At 40.0% G+C, this 25,533-nt stretch overlaps 1 protein-coding gene across 6 annotated transcripts in view; it reads left to right on the top strand.

The window, feature by feature from the left end:
* Positions 1-25,533, top strand: part of tenm4 (teneurin transmembrane protein 4) — a 144,111-nt gene that overhangs the window by 116,110 nt on the left and 2,468 nt on the right. For all 6 annotated transcript variants that reach the window (XM_080289317.1, XM_080289316.1, XM_026192542.2 and 3 more), the window contains 8 exons: positions 602-834; positions 1,546-1,700; positions 5,764-6,641; positions 10,941-11,113; positions 13,957-14,192; positions 17,701-17,997; positions 18,947-20,561; positions 22,644-22,786. In XM_080289317.1, coding sequence (XP_080145443.1) covers positions 602-834; positions 1,546-1,700; positions 5,764-6,641; positions 10,941-11,113; positions 13,957-14,192; positions 17,701-17,997; positions 18,947-20,561; positions 22,644-22,786 — 3,730 coding nt within the window. The remainder of the gene's footprint in view (positions 1-601; positions 835-1,545; positions 1,701-5,763; positions 6,642-10,940; positions 11,114-13,956; positions 14,193-17,700; positions 17,998-18,946; positions 20,562-22,643; positions 22,787-25,533) is intronic.

Below are 25,533 nucleotides of genomic sequence, written 5' to 3'. Positions count from 1 at the left end.
GACTTGGCTGGGATTTTAATAGGATATTTTTCTGTGCTAGAATATCAGCCTGATGGATGCATAATGTGTTTGGATCCCTAGTTCAGTCATGCATTTTTGTTTGTATTTTTAAAAAGTTCCAAAGTAAAATAAAAAACATAATTATTTGTATCGATTTCAGCTTATATCAAAGGAATTTCTCGGGTCATAAATTTTAGCACCACTCCCCACCCTTATTTCTCTACTACATTACTATTTCTTCAATAATATGTGCACTATTACACACACACTCACACACTGTATTTAAAGGTCGACACAGACATATAGATGTAGATACACTGGTAATTTCACTCCCTTTTCAAAACACGCTTTTCTTACTAAGCTGACTGCGTGAGTCCTAAGCCGCATTATTATGTCATGTTTAATCTCATTTTTATTTTAGCATGTTTAATCTCATTCTGTTTTCTTTGTCCTGGGTATAAACTGTAATTGTGCCCAATTGACTCTCTAAATGGCTTTTGAATCCATTTTAATTGTATTACACAGTGTTTCTTATTGAAAGAGCTGTAGCCCTTCCAGCTTTATTGACTTGAGCCTCTTCCTCTCTTTTCCCTCCTATCAGCAACAGCCCTGCACATAAGTACTACCTGGCCACCAGTCCAGTGAACAATGCCGTGTACCTTTCAGACACCAGCAGCAGGAAAGTGTTCAAGGTTAAATCGCTGAATGTTGTGAAAGATGTGGCCAAGAATCTGGAGCTGGTGGCAGGCACTGGTGACCAGTGTCTCCCATATGATGACGCTCGCTGCGGGGATGGAGGAAAGGCTGTTGAGGCCACCCTTACTAACCCCAGAGGTATTGCATAGATGTTATTAAAATTGATATAGTTTCAAGTCAGTTGTCAGTTTGTTTTTGTTTTTTTTTTCTAACCTTTTCTGAAGTAAGCTTTTGCCTTCAGCTGTAACCCCAAATGTGCAGCTAACTAGCTAGTGAGTTTCCGGGATCTTTTTTGTGTTGCTTCCATATGGGCATGAAGCATTAGTCATTCAATCACATGCTTATTCTTTGTCCTCTACTGTGATGCCATTATGAGTCATATTTGCTGAAAGAGCCCCTGTGAAATGTGCATATCTATAGCCGTGCTTTGCATTGAAAAAGAGAGCGGTTTGCTGTAATTACTGAAAATATGAGGTCCATATTTCTTTCAATGATATTTGTCAGACTTCAGAGAAGTAGAAAAATACAGAGACTTGCTAGGCTTACTAAGCTTCATTGTTGTTTGAGGCTGATAGCAAGAGAGAAAGACATTGATGAAGTTTTCCCCATAATTGAATCAATACTTACAATACTCCTCATCTATTTTGATGTTTCTATTGTTCTTCTTTATTGATTAAAAAAATCAATCCTACCATTAATTTTCATTGTCATGATTAGTCTTTCATTTTATTGCAGTGAACTGTCCTTAATTGTGATTTGGTGGGGCTCTGTGCTCACATTAAGTAACAGATAAACAGAATAATTTAAGGATATTTCCCTCTTCTTCTCATTGTGTGACTTTATCTGCAGGCATTACCGTGGATAAGTACGGCGTAATCTTCTTTGTGGATGGGACCATGATTCGCAGGATTGATCAGAATGGTATCATCTCCACCCTTCTGGGATTCAATGACCTGACCTCTGCCCGACCTCTCAGCTGTGATGCTGTGATGGACATCTCTCAGGTATGACCTCTCTGGAACTGTGCACTGACCTGTGCTTTCCTCTCTCTCAACCTACATCTGTCTCCTTGAATGACCCTTGTTTTCAGGGTGCTTACACCTCCACATCAGCTGGTATTTCTGCAGCTTGATTCTCCAAGCCTGCATCTAGTACTGTAGGCCTTGGTTTAGATATGGTATATAGCCACAAGACTTTCTAAAAGATTCAATATTTTCTTTTTTTCCTGTGTGCAGTTTATTTCAGCAAATTTTTGGTCCTATGATTCATCGTAAATGATAAAATACTTCAGGTCAGTTTAGATATTTTTTGACCCACAGGAGGAAATTCATTTTGCAGCAGGATGAAAAAAATATGTAAATAGGACAAGAAAACATTGTAGACTTTGTAGTTAATCAAGAGACAGTTTCAGGGAAACACACTGAAAACTTTTACTGTACCTATTTTTTTTTTTCTACAAAACTTGCCTTTCTGACCTGAGAGGTCAATTCTATTAACCAAAGGATTATCTGTTAAGATTCAATTGCATAGTTTTCACTGGTGCTGTAGGATTATGAACTTGAGAAAGCAACACACAATCAAAGCCGTGCAAGCCTGGTGAAAGCTAAAATCACCTCACAGTTAAAAAGCAGATACAAATAAAAACTGAAAATGAGCAGTTAATTGGGCTCAGTCCAGGCTTGGGCCTTCCAAAGTATCTGCACTAAGCATTTTAAAGGAGTACAGGACCATGCTGAAAACAGTAGCATTGTGGTTTTTGTAGCGCCGATTTCCTAAATGCAGAGTGCCAGTGACCTACAGCTTTAGGGGAATGATAAGAATGACCTTTAACCTCAGTGGTTTTGACTTCATGCACAGATCTTCACTCTGACGCACATGAACACATGTATACATACATACACACACACACACTACGCAGAACACATCCCCCAGGCAAGGACACTGCACTGAGGTCACTCTGTGGCTCACTGACTTCCCATTTGGAGGTGACAAGGCAGACTTTTAGCATACATAGCTGTTTTTGCCTCCTTGACAGTCCTACCCAGTAGTAAATAAAATCCCCTACAAAATGTATCTTTTTAATTTGTATATGCCATCTACATGATTCATAACTGTTTCAGTTTTACTTCCATGAATTGAGCATTTTGAGGCTTGGTTATTGAACTTGATTGAAGTCCAAGCCCATCTCAGTATGCATGCAATCATTTGTTTCTTTCCTCTTTGTGTATTTTGTTGAGTATGGATGCAGGATACAGGTCTTCTGCTTTCTGTGGGGAGTTTTCTGTGTGTGAATGATGTATTCAGTGGAGGAAGCAAAGGCTCTAGCTGCCCATTTGCAGCCCTAGGGGGAACTTCATCCCCCTCCTGACCTCCGCTTGCTGCTCCTTTACCTTGTCGCACACACAAGTGCCTATGGATGCTCACCATCCCAGTTCCACAAACACGAGGACACAGGCAGACTGACTGCAGTTCTACAATGATGACAAATCACACAAGCATTGCCAGAGACACTCAGACAGTAAAAAGCATCCATTAAAAATTAATCCAGAGCTTCCTTCTTCAAACACTCCCCAACCCCTCACTTAGAACCTGACTTTCTCTGGAGAAGGCTCATCACAGTGGTCATTACTTTTGCTTTACCACACCTGGCACACCAAGGCAAGAAATAACATTAGATTTCTTTCTCTCCTCTGATGAGGTCGTTGTTATCTTACTTTGCTATCTGTGTAGTGAGCAAGCTACAGCTAAATTCTCTCTTAATTCAGTGTATACCTCTGTAACCTTTCGTTTAACTTTTGATTATCAAGCAAAATGACAATATTTTGACCTCATATATGTTTTTTTCTTTCTTTCTACCAAGGCCTTGGGTCGTTCCTGTCTTAGAAGTATCTTCCATTTTCCTTCCATTTTTCTTCTTTAAAGTCTTGGAAAATTTCGCTGCATTCCCCGCTGAGCTTAAATGCAGGAAAATCATGTCTTAAAACAAGATCACTCAAACATATTTCAGGGGTGTTAGCAGCTTCAGAAAGCTTTATCTAGAGTATGACTGTGACATTCAATTCAAATCTGAGAGGGACTTCAAATAATGACATATTACTCTTCTTGAGGCAAGCATCATGCTGTTACTAGCAAAGAGTGCAGCGATTACTAATGGAACATGTCATTATAATTCTTAATACAATTTCCATTTCATTTAAAATAGTTTGATGTTGTGTACAAATCTACGGCTCGCTTTCTCAGCTGTTGAGCATGTTTTGGTTTTCTTCCTGTTAGCGGCTTTGTCTAGCAGGCGCTTCTGACAGCATCCCCACTGTATAAAAGGGAGGGTATGATCTGGTTACAGCATATGGGACAGCAGCTCGGGAAATATCCCCTCATCAGTCAGAGTGGCGTGAAAACCTCCTTACAGGCAGCTCCCAGGAGCCACTCCACACTTGGCTCATGAAATATTTAACCAGCAGTGTTGACAAGAAATAGGTTTTAAGAAATTGAAAGTCTACCCTTCATTATCCAAGTAAATGCATTTTCTGCTTACTGAGAGATGACATGTATCCACTAGTCTCCTGTTTGTCGTATGTAGCCAAAGGATACATCCTGTTATATAAACCTCTTCCATTATGTGGCAGATGATAGGAGGTTTATAGGATGTGAGGTGTGTAATGCTCAAATCTGTTTTTCAATTACAGGTGGGCGGGTGCCCCACTTTTAAAAGGACGTGAGTTCAAGAATATGAACAGAGCAAAAAGTTTAGAATTATTCAGATCATTATTGCCACAGAATGTCACTGTTTCAATGTTAACTTTTAAATTAGAACATTAGGGATATGTGGAGATAACAAGGAAGGAAAAGGCACAATATAGCTAATGTCTAAAAGCTGTCTGAATTTTATTTTGTGTATTTTGTTCTGTGCAATCCACATTTTAAAAGAAAAAGGGAATTATAGGGCTAACTGTTTTTATATTCCTAGAAATTTTAAGAAACCTGCTTTTTTTATTGCAATGTATTTGTCCAATGTGCTGTTTAATCCCAGACAGTTGGAGAAAGCCTACTACATGGCCAAGGTGCATAGTGTCTGTGCATAATACAGTCAAAATGTTTCATTGTGTCTTTCAGCTGTCTACTTACTTGACTTAATAATATATTAATATGGTAGTCAGCCATTTTAGCTCATGCCTAAGTGCTGTATGCTTGGGTGTTTTATCAGTAGTATATTGCAGAAATTAAAATATATGCAATTTCTAGCTCTTTATTGCTAATTATTAAGCCTTGATAACTTTCCTCCTGTTTCTACTTTCTAGTTGTCTCTAAGTGACCAAACAAAAGAAAGGGTCCTTTGTGTAAAATCTTACCTTAAATCTGAGTCTGTCTTTGCATTTTGGTCCAGGTTTTAATCAGTTTCCTTTGTTGGAACTCCAAGGCTTCTATTGAAATATTGCACTTCATATTATGTTTCTAAGAGATCCCACTGGGATCATAAGTGAGAGGGAGACCAGTAAATTGGATGAAGCCAATCATTCCAATTTGTTAAAAGCCTGATGCATTGTTAGCAGAACAATAAGTCATAATTTAGGAGGCCAGAGACAGAGTAGGCTTTCATTTGATAAGTGTGCTCCAGTTTCTTTTCAAGGACTCATGCAATCTCTTGTCATTACAAAATTAATAACCCAAAGCAAGGAAAAACAGCGACTTGGGTGAAGGATGCAGAAGCCTTGTCCTTAAGTGTTCACAGTTCTCATGAACCATCCCAGTGTGCTCTTTTCAGTTAATCTTATCATTTGTATGATTTCTTCTCACACTGCCCTTCTTCACCACTGTTGTTATCATCTGCAATCTTACAATCATGTTTTTGTGTATCACCTTTTAAAAGTACATCAGCTATTTTCCTCCTCATCAGATAATAAATAGTTTAAAAATGTTTTTACTTACAGCTTAAGCTATAAAAATAATCACGCTGTTTTCCTTTCAGGCTCTTTTCCACATAGAAATCGAAAACTGTAGATCAATAAAAGTATGGTATATTTCTTTGGTACCTAAGGATTATATTTTTGTGTGTCTTTTTCCTCGCAGGTGCGCCTTGAGTGGCCTACAGACTTGGCAGTGAATCCAATGGACAACTCTCTATATGTTCTGGACAATAATGTAGTACTCCAGATCTCTGAAAACCACCAAGTCCGTATTGTAGCAGGCCGTCCTATGCACTGTCAAGTGCCTGGGATTGACCATTTCCTCTTGAGCAAAGTTGCCATCCATGCCACCCTCGAGTCAGCTAATGCCCTAGCTGTGTCTCACAATGGTGTTTTGTACATTGCTGAGTCAGATGAAAAGAAAATAAACCGAGTCAGACAGGTGTCCACAAATGGAGAGATCTCCTTGGTTGCAGGGGCACCAAGTGGCTGTGACTGCAAGAACGATGCCAACTGCGATTGTTACTCTGGAGATGAAGGCTATGCCAAAGATGCTAAACTGAATGCACCATCTTCCCTGGCAGTATGTCCAGATGGAGATCTTTACATTGCAGATCTGGGCAACATCCGTATACGCTATGTGCGCAAGAACAAGCCTTTTCTGAATCCCCTCAGTATGTATGAGGTGTCCTCTCCCATTAATGATGAACTCTATCTGTTTGACTCCAATGGCAGCCACATTTTTACCCAAAGTCTAACTACAGGAGACTATCTCTACAATTTGACATACACGGGATCAGGAGATCTAAGCAGCATTACTGATAAGAACAAAAACACAGTGATCATCAGAAGAGACACAACAGGAATGCCTCTGTGGCTAATGGTCCCTGATGGACAGACCTTCTGGTTCACCATTGGCACTAACAGTGCCCTTAAAACTGTTGCTGCCCAGGGTCAAGAGCTAGCTGTAATGACGTACCATGGAAGCTCGGGACTGTTAGCAACTAAGACAAATGAAAATGGATGGACAACATTCTTTGAGTAAGTAATATGAAGAAACACCTTTCTAATCATTTTACCTAAAAGTCTGGATCCAATTTGAGCTGATAACTGCATCAAAGGAAAGAAGCTTAAAGATCTGTTTAATCTGTTAATTCAGATAGGCAGATTGGACAGTTTTGTTTAGGTTTTTTTTCCTGGAGTATCTGAACTAAGAGCACTGAATTCATTATATCACTGAATGCTTTAGTGAATTAATGTTTGCAGTCAAAGAGCTCCTTGGCATGTGAGTTTAGTATTTTGGCATATGAGTTCACTTCTTATGGCTGGATGTCTATGTCACTCAGAATACAAGACCTGCGGAAGGATGGGTGTAATCCTATTTGCTGTTATCATACCAAATAGGATTACTGGATGATATGTTACTCATCTGTGCCCTTGCTTGCAGACTGGAGATCATCACTTGTTTGGAGTTGTTGGGTACAGGAACAGCGTGTATCTATTGAGTAGTACAAAATGTATATTCACATGACTGGGATGCACCCCAGAAATATAAGCATAGTTGAATAGCCAAAGATTTTAATTAAATCAGGCAAAGCATACCTTGTGAAGAAATGACGGAAAACACTCCCACAGTTTAGGATTTCATGTTCTTGTGACTTGCATGAAGCAATCTGTCCCTTAGCTTAATGTACCAGGGGATACTATGCTAACTGGATGTCATTCCAAAAAGTGTGATTAAGCAGATTGGCTGGTCAGACATCTGTTACACCTCGCTGGAGGAATATAACTCTGACACATAATCAGACGCTCTGTTTAATATGAGCAGACATTTATCACCTGTGTTTGATTTGGTTGTCATCTGATGGTTACACTGAAAAAAAAAAAAGTGGAAAGGTGCAGTGAAAACAGCACTAATGCAGCCATGCATAGGCGTTTCTCGAGGTAGACTGAATTCCCTGAGGCTCAGACAAATTTAGTGGGTGTTTGGAATTCTGAATGATTTCTCTATGACGTTCTGTAAAATGGCTTCTTTTATTTTTTAGGTTCTAGCATGCGTGTCTTATTTTGAAAGAAATGTTTACGCGTTACCATAGCGACCAGAGAGCATTAAGGGGCAGAGAGGAGGATGTTTCTCTCAATGTTGTTGGCGTATTTCAGGAGGACGCGGCTAATAAAGTTACACAATTACACAGTGGATTCACGTTAATTATTATATTTACAAAATACCACAGTTTTGTCTTAGTCGTAGCATTTTATTTTGTTGTGTTTATCCGCGACACCTTAAAGGCTGGTCCGTGAAAATATTGTCTGACATTAAACCAGTACGTGGTCCAAAAAAGATTGGGGACCGCTGATTTAGGTGATAAAACCTATCGCTCATGCACCACATTGTTATTTTACTGCGGTAAATAATAATATATTATTTTCTACAGGCAGAAGATATTCTGAGTGGTTACCTTTGTCTTATGATGATGACAATGATCTGTGATAGGATGACAGTGCTCCACTCCATAAGGCATGTGAGGCTACTGAGGGGTTTGAGCAGCAAGACCATTTTATGATTCATATAATAATCATATGGCATTTGCAATCACCCGATCGCAGCCTAGTTGAACACATTTTACAGCTTCTGGCAGCACATGGTGGCCCACCGCCTTCATAAGACACTTTGTGATGTTGGTAGAGTAAAACAAAATTGTTATACATGTCAAAATACTTGGATTAAAATGAAGTCCATGTATTATTTCATTTCCTGTCTTTCCCTTTCAAATTAAGCAATGAAGCTTTGTATTTACCTACAAGCAAATCATTTGATCCATGCTTTTTTTACACCCAATAAACAGGGTTTTGTTTTTCTTGAATAATTAGCTTTAAAGGTCATTTCATCACCTGAGGGTCAAAACTGTAATTTGCTACCATCAGAACCTCTATTTATCTCTGCCCACCAAAGTTCACTGCTAATCATTTCACCCATATTAATTAATGTGTACTTACATTCCATGCTTCGTGGATCAAAATTAATTTGAATGAACGAAGAAAAAAAAAACCAATAGATTGACTAGAGAACAAAAGACATCTGCCACACTGTCTTTCTGTTGTAACCCCTGGAAACCACATTTGTACAACAGTTACTGCACACACAAACGGTCCACAGGCCTTAAATTTATGTTGTAATGATAAGTGCTTCTGCTTAAGGGTTGTTCCAAATCATGATGAATTATAAAACACCTAAATATTCTTTTATCGTTTATTTAAGACGGTAGAAGAAAAAAAATGTGCCTTACCCACTGGGTTTTAACAAATGTTCTTTAGTTATATCTGTAAGTTATCAGTCACACATGCTCAGAAATTCTCAGGCAGCAAGACAAATTGAAAATATGAGCGGAAGTTAGGTATGCTGGGGGTGATGCCGATATGAAGTGTTCAGCCTATTGTTGGGGCCCAGCGTGAAAGGTCATAGAGCTAGCATGTGACACAGAGGTGATGCGATCCGAATAGACTTGTGGCCAACCAGAGGGAAACTGCTCCTGTCCTTCTGCTGAGCACCCTGCCCCTGTGTGCCCCTCTTGTCGAAAGAAAGCAAAGTAATAGGCAGCTGAGCTGAAGCAGGCCAAAACCATTAGAGCTCAGCGGTGGAGCTCAAGGAATGGAACTAGCTTAAGGCCCTAATTGAGACATAGAGAGTTTGGGTCAGTGATCAAGCTGGGGCTTGTAGTGTTGCTCTTGAATGAGATTTCTGTCTTGTGGACTGAGTCTTTTGTGCAGAGGTGAAGGCAAACAGGAACGCTTGGTCAAATAAATGGAACCATTAAAAGTAGTATGGTGCAGATAACTTGCAGTGCTTTCACTGCAAAAACTTTTGATTGCATGATGGACACAAGGAGAATTTCTTGCTGATAGTATATGAGCAGTATCAAAAGAAATCAAAGGCTTAGATATAAATTACTCTGCTATTTAGTATTTCCTGAAGTGGAAGACTTGGCTTGAAATGTATCTATGAATCCCAGTCCCTAGTACAGTTGAGATCAGATAGCATTTATCTCTGGGAGATGATTCCTCTCCCACTCTTCCTTTCCATATTGGATATTTGAGATGGCAGCGCTGAGGAAATATCTGTAAACCAGCACCCGCCATCTCATTTATTAGAGGCTTTATTATGGCAGGCAGCAACATCGAAGAGGCTTTCCAATCTGTATTCAATGTGCAGATAAAAGTCTTCTTTCTAAGTAATGTACCGTTCACTCGCTTCAATTCTGGAACACTGAAAATCTGAAAGATTTAAAATTGTTCTATGCTGATGTGCTCTCTGAGCAAAATGAAACAATCTGGCCACTCATGTTCCTGTATGTGATGAACTGACTGATCTATAAGCTAGGAAGATGCTGCATCTCTATAAGGATTCACACCTCAGCGCCCCTATTTCATAGGCTGTATAATGAGATTAGGCAATATCGCTAATCTTTTAAGCTAATAAGCAGTTTTCCAAATGTAAAAAAGGTGTTTGCTTTGCTCATCTTAATCATTTTTTTTAAATCTATTGCATATTTATAGTATATTTTTCCTTCCCACTGTCGCTAAGTGCTCGCTCAAAGGGGCTTATTTGATTGTTGGGGTTTTCTCCGTATTATTGTAGGGTTTTTTCCTTGCTATACAAATTGCCTTGAGCTAACTACTGTTGTGATATGATGCTAGAATAGAATTAAAATGAATACTTGTTTTTAAGTTGCAGTGAGAAGTATTGATATTAACGCCCCATTCACATTTTGTTGAAAGGGCTAGAAAAGGACAAAGCTGCTTAGTTTGTTGGTGCACCCACTCCTTGTTTGTGAATAGAAAATTGCAGGAGATATTTTTCAAAAGCTATGCTGATTGTGCTTCAATGATTAAAGATGATAGCTCTGAAATCCCATGTATTACCTCAGGTTGCCAGCACTGATGGATTTGCTGCTGTGTTTACTGCCTGTGTTGACATGCATTGCTTCAATTTGTGACAACACGGAGGAAATATCGGACTCTGCGGAAAGTTTCCAATCCCTACCTATAATTAGGGAGTTTATGCTAGAACACTTACAGAGAACAACTCATAATCACTGCTTATCTGGAATGACACAGCAACTCATTAGTCACATTTATGTACCTACAATCATTTATGCATACCTGACTTGCATTGATGATCATGATTGCTTCCTTATGATTTAACAAACCTCAACAAGGCTTAGTAAATTTTTAATACCACAGCATTGTTTGTGTTTCAGGCATAGTGCTTGTTTATCTGTGTTTTCAGATGGCATGGTCCTCTTTGCCTTCTTTGGTTCACATCAACATATTTCTTTGTAGGTATGACAGCTATGGGCGTCTGACTAACATCACCTACCCCACGGGCCGAGTGAGCAGCTACCGTACAGACGCAGACAGCTCGGTCCGTATCCAGACAGAGGGCTCCAACAAAGAAGATATCACCGTCACCACTAACCTGTCAGCTTCTGGCACCTTCTACACACTTATGCAAGGTGAGTCTCTTTTACAGTGGCCGTAAGTAGAGCGGTTTCTTTTTTTAGGGTTTGTTCTGCGAGGTGAAGTCCCAAAAGCTTTAACTTTGCTTATGTCCCTGATATTAATTTATACAGCTGGGACTAGGTACTGTTAGTATTTTTAAGAAACTCTTTCTCATCTACATATATTCTGACTTCCATTACCTTATGTTCTAGTATTTGATTAATCAACAGTGTATCCCCCTTATCTGTACATATAGCACTTGAGATTGTAAACAGATTTTATTACTTACCTTATTTTTGTGAAGGTGTTGCATTCTCCTGATTTAAAAAGGGATGTATTGTAGAGGGCAGTCACTCAGAAGCCCTAAGGGAAACTGGTGCAAGCTAAGGGACTAGACAAAGAGCATTTTAGAGGTCTCTGTGGACTGTCACGGATAAGACCTTCTTTGAGCTCAAGCTGCCTGGAAGCTGCCAGGCACTTTCTGGCTCAGCCTCACTGAATATTTTGGGTTGCCACTCTGTAGCCGAATGAGAGTTTAAAAAGAAAAAAAGGGGGGTTATATATAAATAGTGTTTAATAAATAAATAGTCCAGTGATCTGGACATACACAGACATATGTGCATATAATATAAATATTTAGTAAGCATGTTGCATTGCGTTAATTGATTTAATATATGTATTGATTTTGTGCTGTGTTCCTTTCATGCCAGTAAATTACTTTTGAATTTAAAATTGAAACATGACTTTCTGTAGAGTTGCATAGCTTTTGACTTTGTTAAATGTATTTTCTTTTTGATTTGGGCAGTGCAAATCACATTTGCCTTTATCTTTCGACAATAAGGCCGAGGCAGGTGTCTCGGATACAGATGTGAATTAAAAGCAACACTGTCTGGATTGCTCCAGACATGATCAGATTTTAAATCTTATCTGTGGGTTTGAAGACATCCCGTCTCAGACTTAGCTGTGTTAATATCACTCACAGAGGTGCTTCTCTGTTTTTAATAACATGTGTAGTGCAGCTTGCATTTCACAGAAATGAAACAAATATTGATTTTTCTGTCAAAAAAAATAAACGATAAAACACAGTGCCGGTGGTCCATACAAGATCCTCAAGGTTTTAAAAAAATTGCTGAGAAAGATTCATGAGAAGATAAGGCTGTTTTTGAACACCTCTAGGTGTTTTTGGTATCTGTCTGATATCTATCTGATATTATCTTCACTAAATCTGGAGCAACTTTCAATTTTTTAAAGATGGGTTACGCATACACCCTTCTACTTTCTGTTTCTGAGCATATCCCTTCTTAGACTACTGACCGCAAAGCTGTGTCTGAAACGGGAGATGACACTCTCTGGTTTCTCACTTTTGTTTAACGGAGTGGCCACCTCCATGTTGTGACCTTGTCTTAGGCATCTGCCTGTGAGGAAAGTGGCGCCAGGAAATCTGCTGTTAATTAATTCACTATTGTCTGCTTTGTTAGCTGGGTGATCACATAGCATATGACTGTGCTGCCTTCGAGTTTCTTTCCTGCTCATTTGGCTGTTTTTGTCCCCTCTTCTCAGCAAGCTATCATCACAGTTTTGTGAAACAGATAACTTTTAAGATTTAAGGGATTAAGGGCAGAAGCTTTATAGCTAGAAAAATAATCAGGTGTATTACAAGATAATAAAATATATCCAAATAATAAAAAGTTGCAATTATTTGCTTTTAAAGCTTAAAGATACTGCACATAGAATGCTGTTTATAGAAGAAAAATGCAAGTCTGTTTTACATATAAGCCACTGTGAGCTATTAGGAAATTATAGCAAACCACATTGTTATGGTTTGCTATATTTCATGACAGCCAGTATTTTTCCCCCTTCTATTGCTGAACTGAGTGTGTGTACTACTTTTGCAGCATTTTGAGCTTTGTTGGTCTCTGAGGCCTCTTTTAGGTAGGGTCTGCCCCAGTAGTCTTTGGTCAACCCCTAAAGTGTCCATATGATGTAAAGAGGCAAGGGCCAGTACAAGGTCAGTCATGCCTCTATCTGTTTCTCTTGTCGCAACAGCACAACACATCCTGTGGTGCTTTGTGAAAAAGAAAAAGATTTTTTTTTTTTTTAAAAAAGCCTTTCCCCACACGTTGTGTTTATTGTTGTTCTGTGTCCACAGCAAAGAAACTGTCACAGCCACTTGAACATGACACATGAACGCAAGGAAATTGCAGCGTATGAGTTCGTTTTTTCTGTTAAATGAAGTCAAGTAACTAATGTGCTGGCTGACAAACCATTATTTTTCTATTGTTCATATTGAGAATCACATTCATCCTGGTCCCTGTCAGTCTACTGACAGGAGGTAAGAAGGACACATTCTCTGAATGTATATGAGATGCTCAGTGGAAACATTAGTCATTGGTCTGGAGCTGGAACACAGGCTGCCGTCACCTAGGGACAGTAACAGACAGGCTCAGATCTATCCCTTGTGGGTGAGTGTGTGTAAGTGTGTGTGCACATGCGTGCGTGTGCGTATCTCACCCTGCCTTCTCTGTGGCCACAGGCAAGCCAGCAGCTTTTGATAGTTTTCATTCCTCCATATCCTCCAGGCTGCTGCAACAGCTGTAAAACTTTGCTTTACTGGCACTGTGAAACCTCTCACTATTGATCTTTGTTGTCAGAGACCCACTGCGTTATTGCAGTGGTTCTGTTAAATACTGCTGCTAAAGGATTTCTTTTTGCTGAGCAGCCATTTCAGGTCATTATGTTTGCGCCTCACTGACATGGATATTAGATTTAGTCCTCTTGCTTTAGTTCCAAGAAGCTATGATTGTTGCTTGCCTTCTAATCATACTCGTTTTTCTCCATCCCATCTCTCCGTCCTTAGATCAAGTTCGGAACAGCTACTTCATTGGTTTGGACGGTTCGCTGCGTCTAGTTTTGGCCAATGGTATGGAGGTGTCGCTGTATACTGAACCCCACCTGCTGGCTGGTACGGTCAACCCCACAGTCAGCAAGAGGAACGTAACCCTGGCTATCGACAACGGCCTTAACCTGGTGGAGTGGAGACAGAGAAAGGAGCAGGCACGTGGCCAAGTTACTGTGTATGGACGCAGATTAAGGGTAAGCATGCTGTCTTGCTAAGAGACACTCATGGTTTTATGCAAGGTTTTTCATCATAGGCTAAATGTCTAGTGTCTTATTTCATATTTTCTCAAATCATCAGCTACAGTCCATGTAGTTATTCTACTACTTCAAATAGGGCAGTATTTATGCCGAAAAACCACAAACTCCAGAAAAAAATCCAAATTCACAAGAAATAAAAGTGTAGCTGCAGATCTAATGGTGTCAGGTTCATTGTGAACTCTATTTTTTTCTTCCTATAGAAGCTGCGACTCAAAAGCTCAGTTGTTTGTTGTGCATAAGTTAAGTTGGCCGCATGACAATACAATGACATGTCAAATTATTATAGTAAATAATTAATAAAGCTCTGTTTTGAGCTCTGTCTCACAGCTATAAATCAGTTAATCATAGGCCATCACACTCATGGATGTATTACTCAGATTTGACTTTCTGGAACATATGGTATCTTCTCACCCATAGCTGTAGAAGCCCACCCACACACACAATCTGGTACATTTTTTGTAGGCTAATTTTGATCTGAATTTGACATAAGTAGATTAAATAAAGTGATTTCAGTCTGTGTATAGATCCTAACAGAGCAGTACAGTGGTCACAACGACAAAGTCCTGGGTTTGAATCCACTGGCTGGCCTTTCTGTTTCGAATTTACATGTTGTCCCTTTACCTGCATGGCTTCTTTCTCTGTACTTCCCACAGTCCAAAGACATGCGTGTTTGATGAATCAGCTATTCTAAATTGTTCTGTCTCTCTCGCTTTGCTTTAGGTCTGTGATAAATTGGCTGTTCGTCCACAATATACTTTGGCTTTTGCCCCATGACACCTGGAATACGCTCCAAGCGATGCTAAATTACATAAATGGAAAAAAATGGATTGATTAATAGCCTGTAACATATAAAATACTTTCTCGTTAAAATCAAAATTAAGAGTTACTTGTATATTGCATATCAACAGGTCTCCTCTCATAATGCAACAAATTCAAAGTGCTTGTCCATAATGTATGTAGGATTTAGGCATTAACCCGCACAACACTGATTTAAATTGCATCTGGTGGCCTTTATTGTTTTGCCTTGGCTTTGTAAGGCAAATGGCTACTTTGGTTAAGTTGTCTTCCACATTGTCTGTGAGGCAACACAGCTAATGGGAAGGTGCCACTTTGTCTGTCATTGGCTGTTCATGTAATGGCCTTGTCGTCCCTTTGGAAGTGAAAGCTACTAATGTATGTTACAGACAATGGCCCCAGGGGTGAGATAGGAAATGGGAGCAGCCTAATGGCACGAACAGAAGGGATGAACAGAGCTGGAATCATTGGGCGACCTTGAGTGACATGTCAAGTGATATTACGTGGGTGGCTGGGTGAGTGTGTGGCAGTGCGCGGCTGGAGGGAGGGGAGGATCTTGAATACAGTACAGATCCATGGGAACAGGAGTAGAAGAAACAACTATGTGGCTCTGACTTCACAGCTTTTTTTTTTGGTGGAGAAAAGGGAGAGTGTTTATATTTCTGATGTCTTTTTCCCCCACTTTGCTTGACTGTATTTGTTCCTTTGATACAACACGTACGCGTTTTTGTTGTGCTGTGCCTTTCATGTCCTGAGGCTTTTCGTTAATGTACACTAATGAAGAACTCTTGAGCCACTCCACTCTTGCAAGAATCTTCATCCTTTTGAATGTAGTATTGATAGCAATGACAAGATGCTTCTAATGTTTGGCTGTTTGTTCAAAGGAGATACACAAAAAAGAAACCAAAAACATGGAATGGATTATCTTTGATTGCAGCATGACAATAAATAGAACTGTTGCTATTAAAGAAAAATTAATTGGAGTAGTCATAAAACCTGAGAATAGACATTTACATATTTACAGGGACACTTACAGATAGTATTTGATATTGGTTGAGACATCATTGTTATGATCTTGAGTGTAATGTAAAAGTCTCTTTTTTGCTTCTACTCTTTTACTTTCTGTGAGAAATTCATTTTAGAGGTGATGTTCTATTTGAAATAACTCCCCTTGAGTGGGTTTCCATTCTCATGGGAACTTGGAATCACTGTTATGGGACACTTTTTCCTTCTATGCCATGCGACTTTGGCAAACCTTATTCTAGCACTGGGAACTTTTTGTGAAAGACATCAGCTCTCTGCTGCCTGCAGAGATTTAACAAGAGCAGCGGGGATCTTTACTAGTATTCTTTAAAAAAAATAACTAAAAGGTGTAGCCATTTCAATGAAGTGTGACACTTGTTATGACAGTGTTTGAAGGCGAAGGAGACAAAAGAACACGTTCTTATTTCCAGATCCAATGTACGTTCACTCCTTCTGTCTCAGGTCTCAAATAGTTTACGCCACTCCAAATATCCATGGATTTATGCTCCTCATGATTCTGTTGGTTTTACTTAAAGTAATCCTCTCAATTAGGTATCAGTGACAATAATTGCCTCTGGTGTAATTGTCCCTTCACAGATGAGAGACCTAAGCATGCTTTCCTCAATGTGAGATTGAAAAAGTGAGCTTTCTCAGCAATCCCTGTGTGACCTGCTCTGTGGGATGTATCTGGAAAGTAGCCAGAAGCAGCCTTCTGAGGCATTTTAAGATGTTTTTAAGCCTTGCCAAGCATTTTACTAAGCCAAATGATAGCACACCTGAAGAAACACTCTGAAGATTAATAAAAAAAAAAGATCATAAATATTACAGAAACAGAGGTGTAGTTTTAATTACAGCCAGAGACCTCTGAAGACCCATTTTACAAAAAGTTCCAGATGGTGTTTAAAGCAATGCTTTTTTTTGCAGAGATCTGTTCTGACCTGCAATCTAAGCTGTTATCTTCTCTTTGTTTTATTTTTTTTTGCTTCTGTAGCTTCTGTTTATGGAGGCTGCTGACAGAGAAACAGAATGCCAGGGCTGCTGCTTGATCTTTTTGGCTAAAGCACAGAAGCTGCCTCATAAAGCCTGCAGTCTTCAGAGCAGTGTTGTTTTGCTCTGAAAGCAAAGGTCACCGTTTTAAGCCTGATACATTCAGAAGAGCTGTGTCACTTAAACAATGTTCAGTCATAAAGGAGATTAACTGATTTTCTTTCTCTTTTCCAATTTACGCAAAGGCAAAATAGAATGAGAGTCATCTGTGCCTGGTAATTCTTCCCAGTAAGCATTAAAAATGAATTTAATGATCAATGTGACTCTAATGTTTCTTGCTTGAATAGGCATACTCGGGCTAAGACACAAACAAAGAAATGTGGTAATTCTTACAATTTCATTACTCCGCTGGCTCCTGCAGTCCTGAGATAGAGCTCCACTTTTGTAATTAAAAGCTATGAAAAGAAGAATATAAAAATAATCACTTTGTGATTAAAGGTCTCCTCCCAATGTTCCACCTCAGAAGAGTAATGCACCAATTCCTCTCAATAATTTCAAACTTTTTAAAGTGTCTATTCCCGTTGGTGAATTTTCTGTAGCTATATAAAGTGTTCCTAACTCCCTGCGTTCCCTCCTATAGGTTCATAACAGAAACCTCCTATCGTTGGATTTCGATCGAATCACCAGAACAGAAAAGGTCTACGATGACCACAGGAAGTTTACGTTACGGATCCACTATGACCATGCCGGTCGCCCCACATTGTGGGCACCGAGCAGTCGACTGAATGGAGTCAATGTCACCTACTCTCCTGGAGGCCATGTGGCAGGTATCCAAAGAGGCACAATGTCGGTGCGCATGGAATACGACCAGAACGGCAGAATCACCTCCCAGATATTTGCTGATGGTAAATCTTGGAGCTACACTTATCTTGAGAAGGTACGAATTGGTTGAACTGTAATAATGATTAAATAGTTTAAAGATAAAAAATGTAATATAATATTGGAGGCATGCTCTACAGATAAAGTGTAAAAGGTGTGTTTGTGTAAGAAACTTGTTATGAGATTTTAGACTGGAGTTAAAAGTTAACTTGTAATAATACAGAAGTGTTTGTGTTGCACTATCAGGCTCTGGAATAGATATCAGCCAAAATGTAATTAAAGTGTCTGGTGCATTGAAGACATACTTTGTTACCAAAGTCTGACAGCAAAGTTCAGCCTGAAATAGCTCTGATGAAAAGAACAGAGTGAAATGTCACTTTCTTCTGACTAATTGAAGGCAAGACTGTTTGGGTGAGGTGAGGAGCTGTTATTCTGTAGCTTAGGCATATAATATGAACAGCAGTCAGTCACCTTGTTAATAGTCTTTAGTCATAGCAACCTCTGAGCAATTTCTCGATGCCGCCTGTTGTGACAGCTTTACAACCTCATCATTTATTGGTCTAAGACAGGCACAGATGTAAATTTTAGATTTGCTTAGGTGAGAAAATTTGGCTTCCTACTGTTTGGATTAAAAGATCTGACAAATGAGCAAAATAGAAGCAGCTTGTGAAATCATCTCTTAAGGAAATCTTAATTTCAGTGGAGTATCAGCAACTCTGTGTTCATGATGAAAATTAGATTTGGACTGACACAAACTTGCGTAATATTTATCGCTTTAGACAAATTGCCTGTCATTTTGTGTTATTGGTATTAGACGTTATAACGGTAGCAATTTTCTAATTAATCTCTATCTTGTCTTATTGTGTCAGACATTGTGCTTCTGTAACAGCTTTTAGGACTGTGTGTTTGTGTAACAGAAAATATATCAAAGTGAAGCATTTGAATGCAGTCAGTCTTACAATTTATTAATATAACACAAAAAATCCTCTGTTTCTTCTTCTCATTAGTCCATGGTGCTGCTGCTCTACAGCCAAAGGCAGTATATCTTTGAATTTGACAAAAATGATCGGCTGTCCTCTGTGACCATGCCCAACGTAGCACGGCAGACTCTAGAGACCTCCCGCTCCATTGGTTACTACAGAAACACCTACCGGCCCCCTGAAGGTAACGCTTCAGTGCTCCAGGACTACAGTGAGGATGGACAGTTGCTGCAGACCACCTATCTGGGTACAGGCCGCAGGATCATCTACAAATATGGAAAGCTTGCTAAGCTTCTGGAGATTCTCTATGACACCACTCGAATTGGTTTTTCCTATGATGAAGTGGCAGGCATGCTAAAGACCGTCAACTTGCAGAGTGAAGGCTTTACCTGCACCATTCGCTACCGTCAGATTGGTCCACTGATTGACAGGCAGATTTTCAGATTCAGCGAAGAGGGCATGGTGAACGCTAGGTTTGACTATGTGTATGACAACAGTTTCCGCGTCACTAGCATGCAGGCTGTCATAAATGAGAAACCGCTGCCAATTGACTTGTATCGTTACGATGACGTATCTGGCAAAACAGAGCAGTTTGGTAAATTTGGAGTAATCTATTATGACATAAATCAAATTATAACCACAGCAGTGATGACCCACACCAAACACTTTGATGCCTACGGGCGAGTGAAGGAAGTCCAATATGAGATCTTCCGCTCACTCATGTACTGGATGATGGTGCAGTATGACAATATGGGGCGAGTGGTGGCCAAGGAGCTAAAGGTTGGGCCTTATGCCAACACGACACGCTACACATACGAGTACGATGCTGACGGTCAACTTCAAGTGGTCTCCATCAATGACAAGCCTCTGTGGAGGTACAGCTATGACCTTAATGGCAACTTACACCTTCTCAGCCCTGGAAACAGCGCACGCCTCACACCACTACGCTATGACATCAGGGACCGCATTACTCGCTTGGGAGATACTCAGTATAGGATGGATGAGGACGGTTTTCTTAAGCAGCGAGGGAATGACTATTTTGAGTATAATTCTGCTGGCCTGCTTGTTAAAGTGTACAACAAAGTGAGCGGCTGGAGCATTGAATACCGTTACGATGGCCTCGGCAGGAGGGTGTCCAGCAGAAGCAGCAGGGGCCAGCACCTGCAGTTCTTCTATGCTGAGTTGTCCAGCCCCACTAGGGTCACCCATATGTACAATCACTCCAGCTCTGAGATCACCTCACTGTATTATGACCTGCAGGGACATCTGTTTGCCATGGAGCTAAGCAGTGGGGATGAGTTTTACGTGGCGTGTGATAACATAGGCACGCCACTGGCTGTGTTCAGTGGATCAGGCATCATGATCAAGCAGATCCTCCATACGGCTTTTGGAGAAGTTTACCTTGACACCAACCCCAGTTTGCAGCTCATAATAGGCTACCAAGGAGGCCTGTATGAGCCTCTTAGCAAACTGGTCCACATGGGCAGGCGGGATTATGATGTCCTTGCTGGCCGCTGGACAACACCAGACCACGAGATCTGGAAACGTCTCAACAGCAACCACATTGTGCCATTCAACTTGTACATGTTCAAGAATAATAATCCTCTCAGCAATAACGAGGAGATAAAGTGCTACATGACAGGTAAGTTCTTTTAACAGACTTTATATGCTTTATGGCTTTAGAAGATTAAATTTTAAGAAAAAATAAAGCGCAAGTCCACCTAACCTTAGAGGACAGGAAGTTAGCTTCAGTGCAGTTTCGCTGGATTCTACTGATGATCAAACAAAGAGGCATTCATTTTAAGTATCATAACCTTTAAATGAATGTCTTTAAAAAATGTAGGCAATCTGTGGAAACATTGCAAACATAAAGAAAAGGACTTACTGTGGAATTATAACTTTCTATCAGAAAATGATTTGAGTGCAGTCTGCTTCTGTTGATGCTCAAAAGCAAGATTTTCTCTGAATCTTCCTGTAACAATTCTAAGTGAAAGTGAGTAGGACTTAAAATACTTTCAGTTGTATCCAAATAATTGAATATAAATAGAAGTTGACAGTATTTACGTGAGTCCTGCTAAAGCAATCAGTTATGCTTATAACTTGGTTGTGGAGAGCAAGCAAATATTAGCCTTCATTCCTGTGTATGACTGTTGTTGCTTGAAGCGCACAATAGTTATTCCAGGTTTTTCTGTCAAATTTTTTATGTTTTTATTCTTAACAACCTCACACAACTGGAAGAACAGACCCTGCCAGAATTAAATTCAAAAGCAGTGTGTTTGGGAGGATTTTAAGCACTCACTTGCTGGGAAACTGAGGTGTGGGGGGGTTTCGTGTATGTGTGTTCGTGTATACTTGCTTATGTACGTGCCCAGTAGCTATCACTCTGAAAATGCTCAAAGGGAACAATGCTATATGGCCAAGCCCTTTCTGTTGTTTAGCATTCAGGTCCTTTTCCAGAAATATCCTGGTTCTTTGTGGTGGGGAGGGGGTAAATGGCAGTGAAAGCACCTCGGTGGAGAAGGTGAGCACAATGAATCCATACAAACCATACAAATCTTTGTTGGTTGTATCAACCTCTTTTGCCGGAAGGAAAACAACATACTCAGTGAAATCCTTGTGGTTAAACCAAGCAGTAGCTGGATCTCTGTCATAAATGAATGTATAAGTTCTCATGTGTTCATGCTGCATTATATTTACTCCATAATGCCTTTTTGTGGAGGAATAATAATGTGTTTACCTTTTATTCTTTATCCTTTAATAACCTGAAGACAATACCGAGAGACGGAGTAGTCACTTTTTGCAAACACAAAGGCATTCAGCATCATAGTCCACCATTAGGGGCTCAATGGCATTTTAATGCTAAATAGACTGTTAGATAGATATATTGTAGTGGGTTTGCCTCAATTGTGATTGATAGCAGTGACATTTACATTCCTCTCACTAAATTGCCAGGGTCCTTTCATTGTCCTCAAACAAATTCATATTTAAAAAAGCTTTGTCAGGTGCCACAATGTGGCAGCGGCAATGTGTGAGAGACTTGCACCCCGAGTGTCACAGCAATGATGCTGTCTGTAACAAACACATGGAAGGGCGCGAGAAAGAAATCGATCAGGTTGGACAGGCTTTGCTTCTCTTAAGACCTGTAGCCTTCTCTGTGATATTCATAAAATATGACAGCATGCTATAGGGGACTGCAGCAGCACCTATAACCACAGTGTCGGTGGCTGCTATTAGAAGAACCACATTATCATGATTGGATGTATTTAAATCTCAGACACGTCACTTTCCTCTCTTTCAGCATCTCATTAGAGAGAAATTAATGCAGAGGAGCCCGCTGAGTCTTCAAAATATCTCGTGTTGAAGTCTTGGCTGCCTTGAAATGACACCAAATTACTGAATATAATTATCAGCACAGCAGGCACTCTCAGATGTCACTTGGCATTTCCGTAACCCAACTGCGTGTCATTAGTGTGGCACCTGCAGGAGTGGACACGAATTATCACAACTATCTTGAGTGTTTAGCATAGCTTTCCACTATCACAAACAAATCAAGCGGTCTGGCCGAGGTAGGAGCGTTTCATGGAAACAGTCTCGCCCACAAAATGTCAACTGTTCAGATTCAACAAATTAATTCTCACAGTTCTTCACAGTTCCTCTGAAGCCACAAACGATTGTGTCTACTAATAGAATATGTATATCATTTGTTTTGACCCTTCCCCCGCAGATGTGAACAGCTGGTTGGTGACCTTTGGCTTCCAACTGTACAACGTTATCCCCGGCTACCGCAAACCAAGCACAGAGGCCATGGAGCCATCCTACGAATTAGTTCGCACCCAGATCAAGACGCAGGAATGGGATAGCACCAAGGTAGTCATCCTTACTTATCCCACTTTTCATCTTACCTCGGATCGCTTTCTACTTCTGCCCCTCTCCTTTCCAACATCATTAGCAAATGGGCAGAGTCTATGTAGCCAGACTCCCAAAGGAGCTGGCAGCTATCAGGCCAAAACATCGCCCGGTATGCTGGTTGCTTCCCTAGTCCTCATCTTGGGGAATGGGGTCAGGCTAAATAGCTCTTGTAATTGTCCTGCCATTAGGAAAATTCACTCTCCCTTTCTTCTACCACTGGCCATTGATTTCATCTCAGCCTTACACTGTTAGCCAAGGTCTGAGAAGTAGTAGACATGCTTTGATTCTCGCTTTTATCAGGCCTTTTAAGTTGCCCCCAACTCACCTGAATTATTGAACAGGCCACTGTTGTTCTTGGGTTTGGTTACAGCTAGACTAGTGAATGCCACCCATCAAGAGGGAAGATTCATGTTGCATTACACTCTGGCTGCAACCTTAACATAGCCGGTATTGGTTAGAATGTCTTCTCATCTATTTGTAAGTCTAAAAGCTACTGGGGTGATGGAAGATTCTCTGATCTGACCAGCAGACTAATAAACATGGATACACAAAAAACTGGCAAAAACCCCCACTGTTACTATAAACTGTCATGCAGTATTTAGCTCTTAACAACTTATAAATGTCTGAGTGATGTTTTAGTTGGTGTCCCATTTATTTCAGAATTTATCCATCAATATTTATTCTATGACACTAAAGGTGAAGATTTTCAAAATTACTGTGAATAGAAACAAATGCAAATTTGTGATTTGCAAATGAATAGTTGATAAGTGCTCCTGCTCTCATGAGTCCTTTAAAAGTATTTGTAATCAAAAAATGAATTATCTCAGGCATTTCAGCAACACTTTAGTCAATTACACTGGAAATGAAATACTTATTCCTATTGTAATGTTACACATCATATATGCGTAGTGTAAATCTATAACAATCCCAGTTATTTCTTCATCTAACGTAAACTGTTTTGAAAGGGTTGTTGTCAGAACCCCTGGGACTAACTCGTGCATAAAGCTTGTGGCTAACATTCCACAAAGAAACCTCTGAACTCTCCAAAGGTGCCAATCTATAAATAAGCAACAAAAGACACTGCAGGTATTTCAGTGCCTAAGTGTAGATCCGCGGGGATCTGAGGGAATTGCGTTGTAGATTACAGATGATAAATGCAACACTCTTTCAGAAACACAGATGCACTTCTGATTGCTTTAACTGCTAAGAAAATCAGACATCTGGTGGCTTAAATTTTTTACCATCGGTTTCTCAAAAACACTCTTAGAAGGATAGAAGGACTTTCAATATGCTAAAATTAAATTAGTCATATATGAGACTATATTCAGCTCATCTATGTTTACTTCCCTCTGAAGTATTAAACATAAGTAGGTCCATTTTATTAATAATATAACTGAAAGGACATGTTTTATCTACAGACTCAGCCTTTCAATTACATATTCAAAAATACCCATAACAGACTTTAGTATATCTTTAAATAGAAAGTATGCCTCGATTGCAAGATTGTGTGAAGGAGTTTTGCCTTCAGCACACCTCTGAATATGTACTATAAATAATATGTAAGGAAGGTTTGAGATAATTAGTTGTTTTCCTGTGTATGTTGAAGCGTGTTATTCTTATCTAGAATTCCTGCTTCCAAAATGGTATTCTTAGGCGTTTAATGCATTTGATCCCCACTGCAGATGGACACACCGACCCAATTAGGTGCAGTGCAACTTTAAAACAGTACATGCTATGTGTTGTACAAATGGCTTTTTTAAAACTTTATTTTATTCATGCCTGCCTTTCTATCTTGTTCCATTTAAGCCCCTATTTCACCATGCTGCTGAATCCACCACAGATTGAAAAATGCTGTGAGGGGGCCAGAGAGATGAGCTGTGTGCTGCACAAGGCTTGATCTTTCATTTCGGCTCGTGCTGGAGGCTGATTGCACAGCATGCTATGTGAATGATGCCTCTCTGGGAGTGTCCTGGGAGGCTGCTTTAGTAAAGTGGAGGACATTGCCCCCTGTTCCTCTTCTGCCCTGGGACAGCTGACCGTGTCACATACTGGCACGGTAAACAAACATGGAGTGGCATGGTGTGAAGCGTACCCCCAGGCAATGATTCCCTGGGGGCCCTACAGTACAGCTGCCCCCACCCCCGTTTTTGTTTCCCCTTGAAGCAGGTTGTGGTGTCACATGAAAGAACAGGCAGATATGCCGGTCACTGCAGCCTGCTCTTCATTTCTCAGCCCCACCCAGTCTTCCAACCCTTAGCCATCCTTTAACAAAAGCACAGAGAGACGGAATTAGAAACTGTCAGGGAAACTTTAGATGTGACTGGTTGACAAAAATTCCTCAGGATGTTCACAACCTCTTATCTTAGGCGATGGCAAGAAGGCGCGATGCTTGAGAGCTTTTTTTTCTGCTGCTTAGATACTGTGGTGTTGGCTGGCTTCCATTTAATTTCATTCTCCTCTTTTTAACATGCTTCTTTCTTCCTGACAAATATCTCTTGTCAAGTAGCATTAGGACAAAGTATTAATTTTGGCTGAAAGCAGTATGGTATGTACACATTTGTAAACCCTTAAGGAACAATATACACTAGTTACCAGCAGATTCCCGTTTCATATTTGGCACAGCATGACTGTTTCACCCTTTTTCAAAATATCATGCCTGTCATAAATGATCAGGGAGATTTGCATTTGCTGACAAACACCTCTGC

Source organism: Astatotilapia calliptera, chromosome 14, assembly GCF_964374335.1.
Source record: "Astatotilapia calliptera chromosome 14, fAstCal68.1, whole genome shotgun sequence".
Lineage (NCBI taxonomy): Eukaryota > Metazoa > Chordata > Actinopteri > Cichliformes > Cichlidae > Astatotilapia > Astatotilapia calliptera.
The sequence above is the reverse complement of the archived record's forward strand: the minus strand, read 5'-3'. Positions and strand labels throughout refer to the sequence as shown.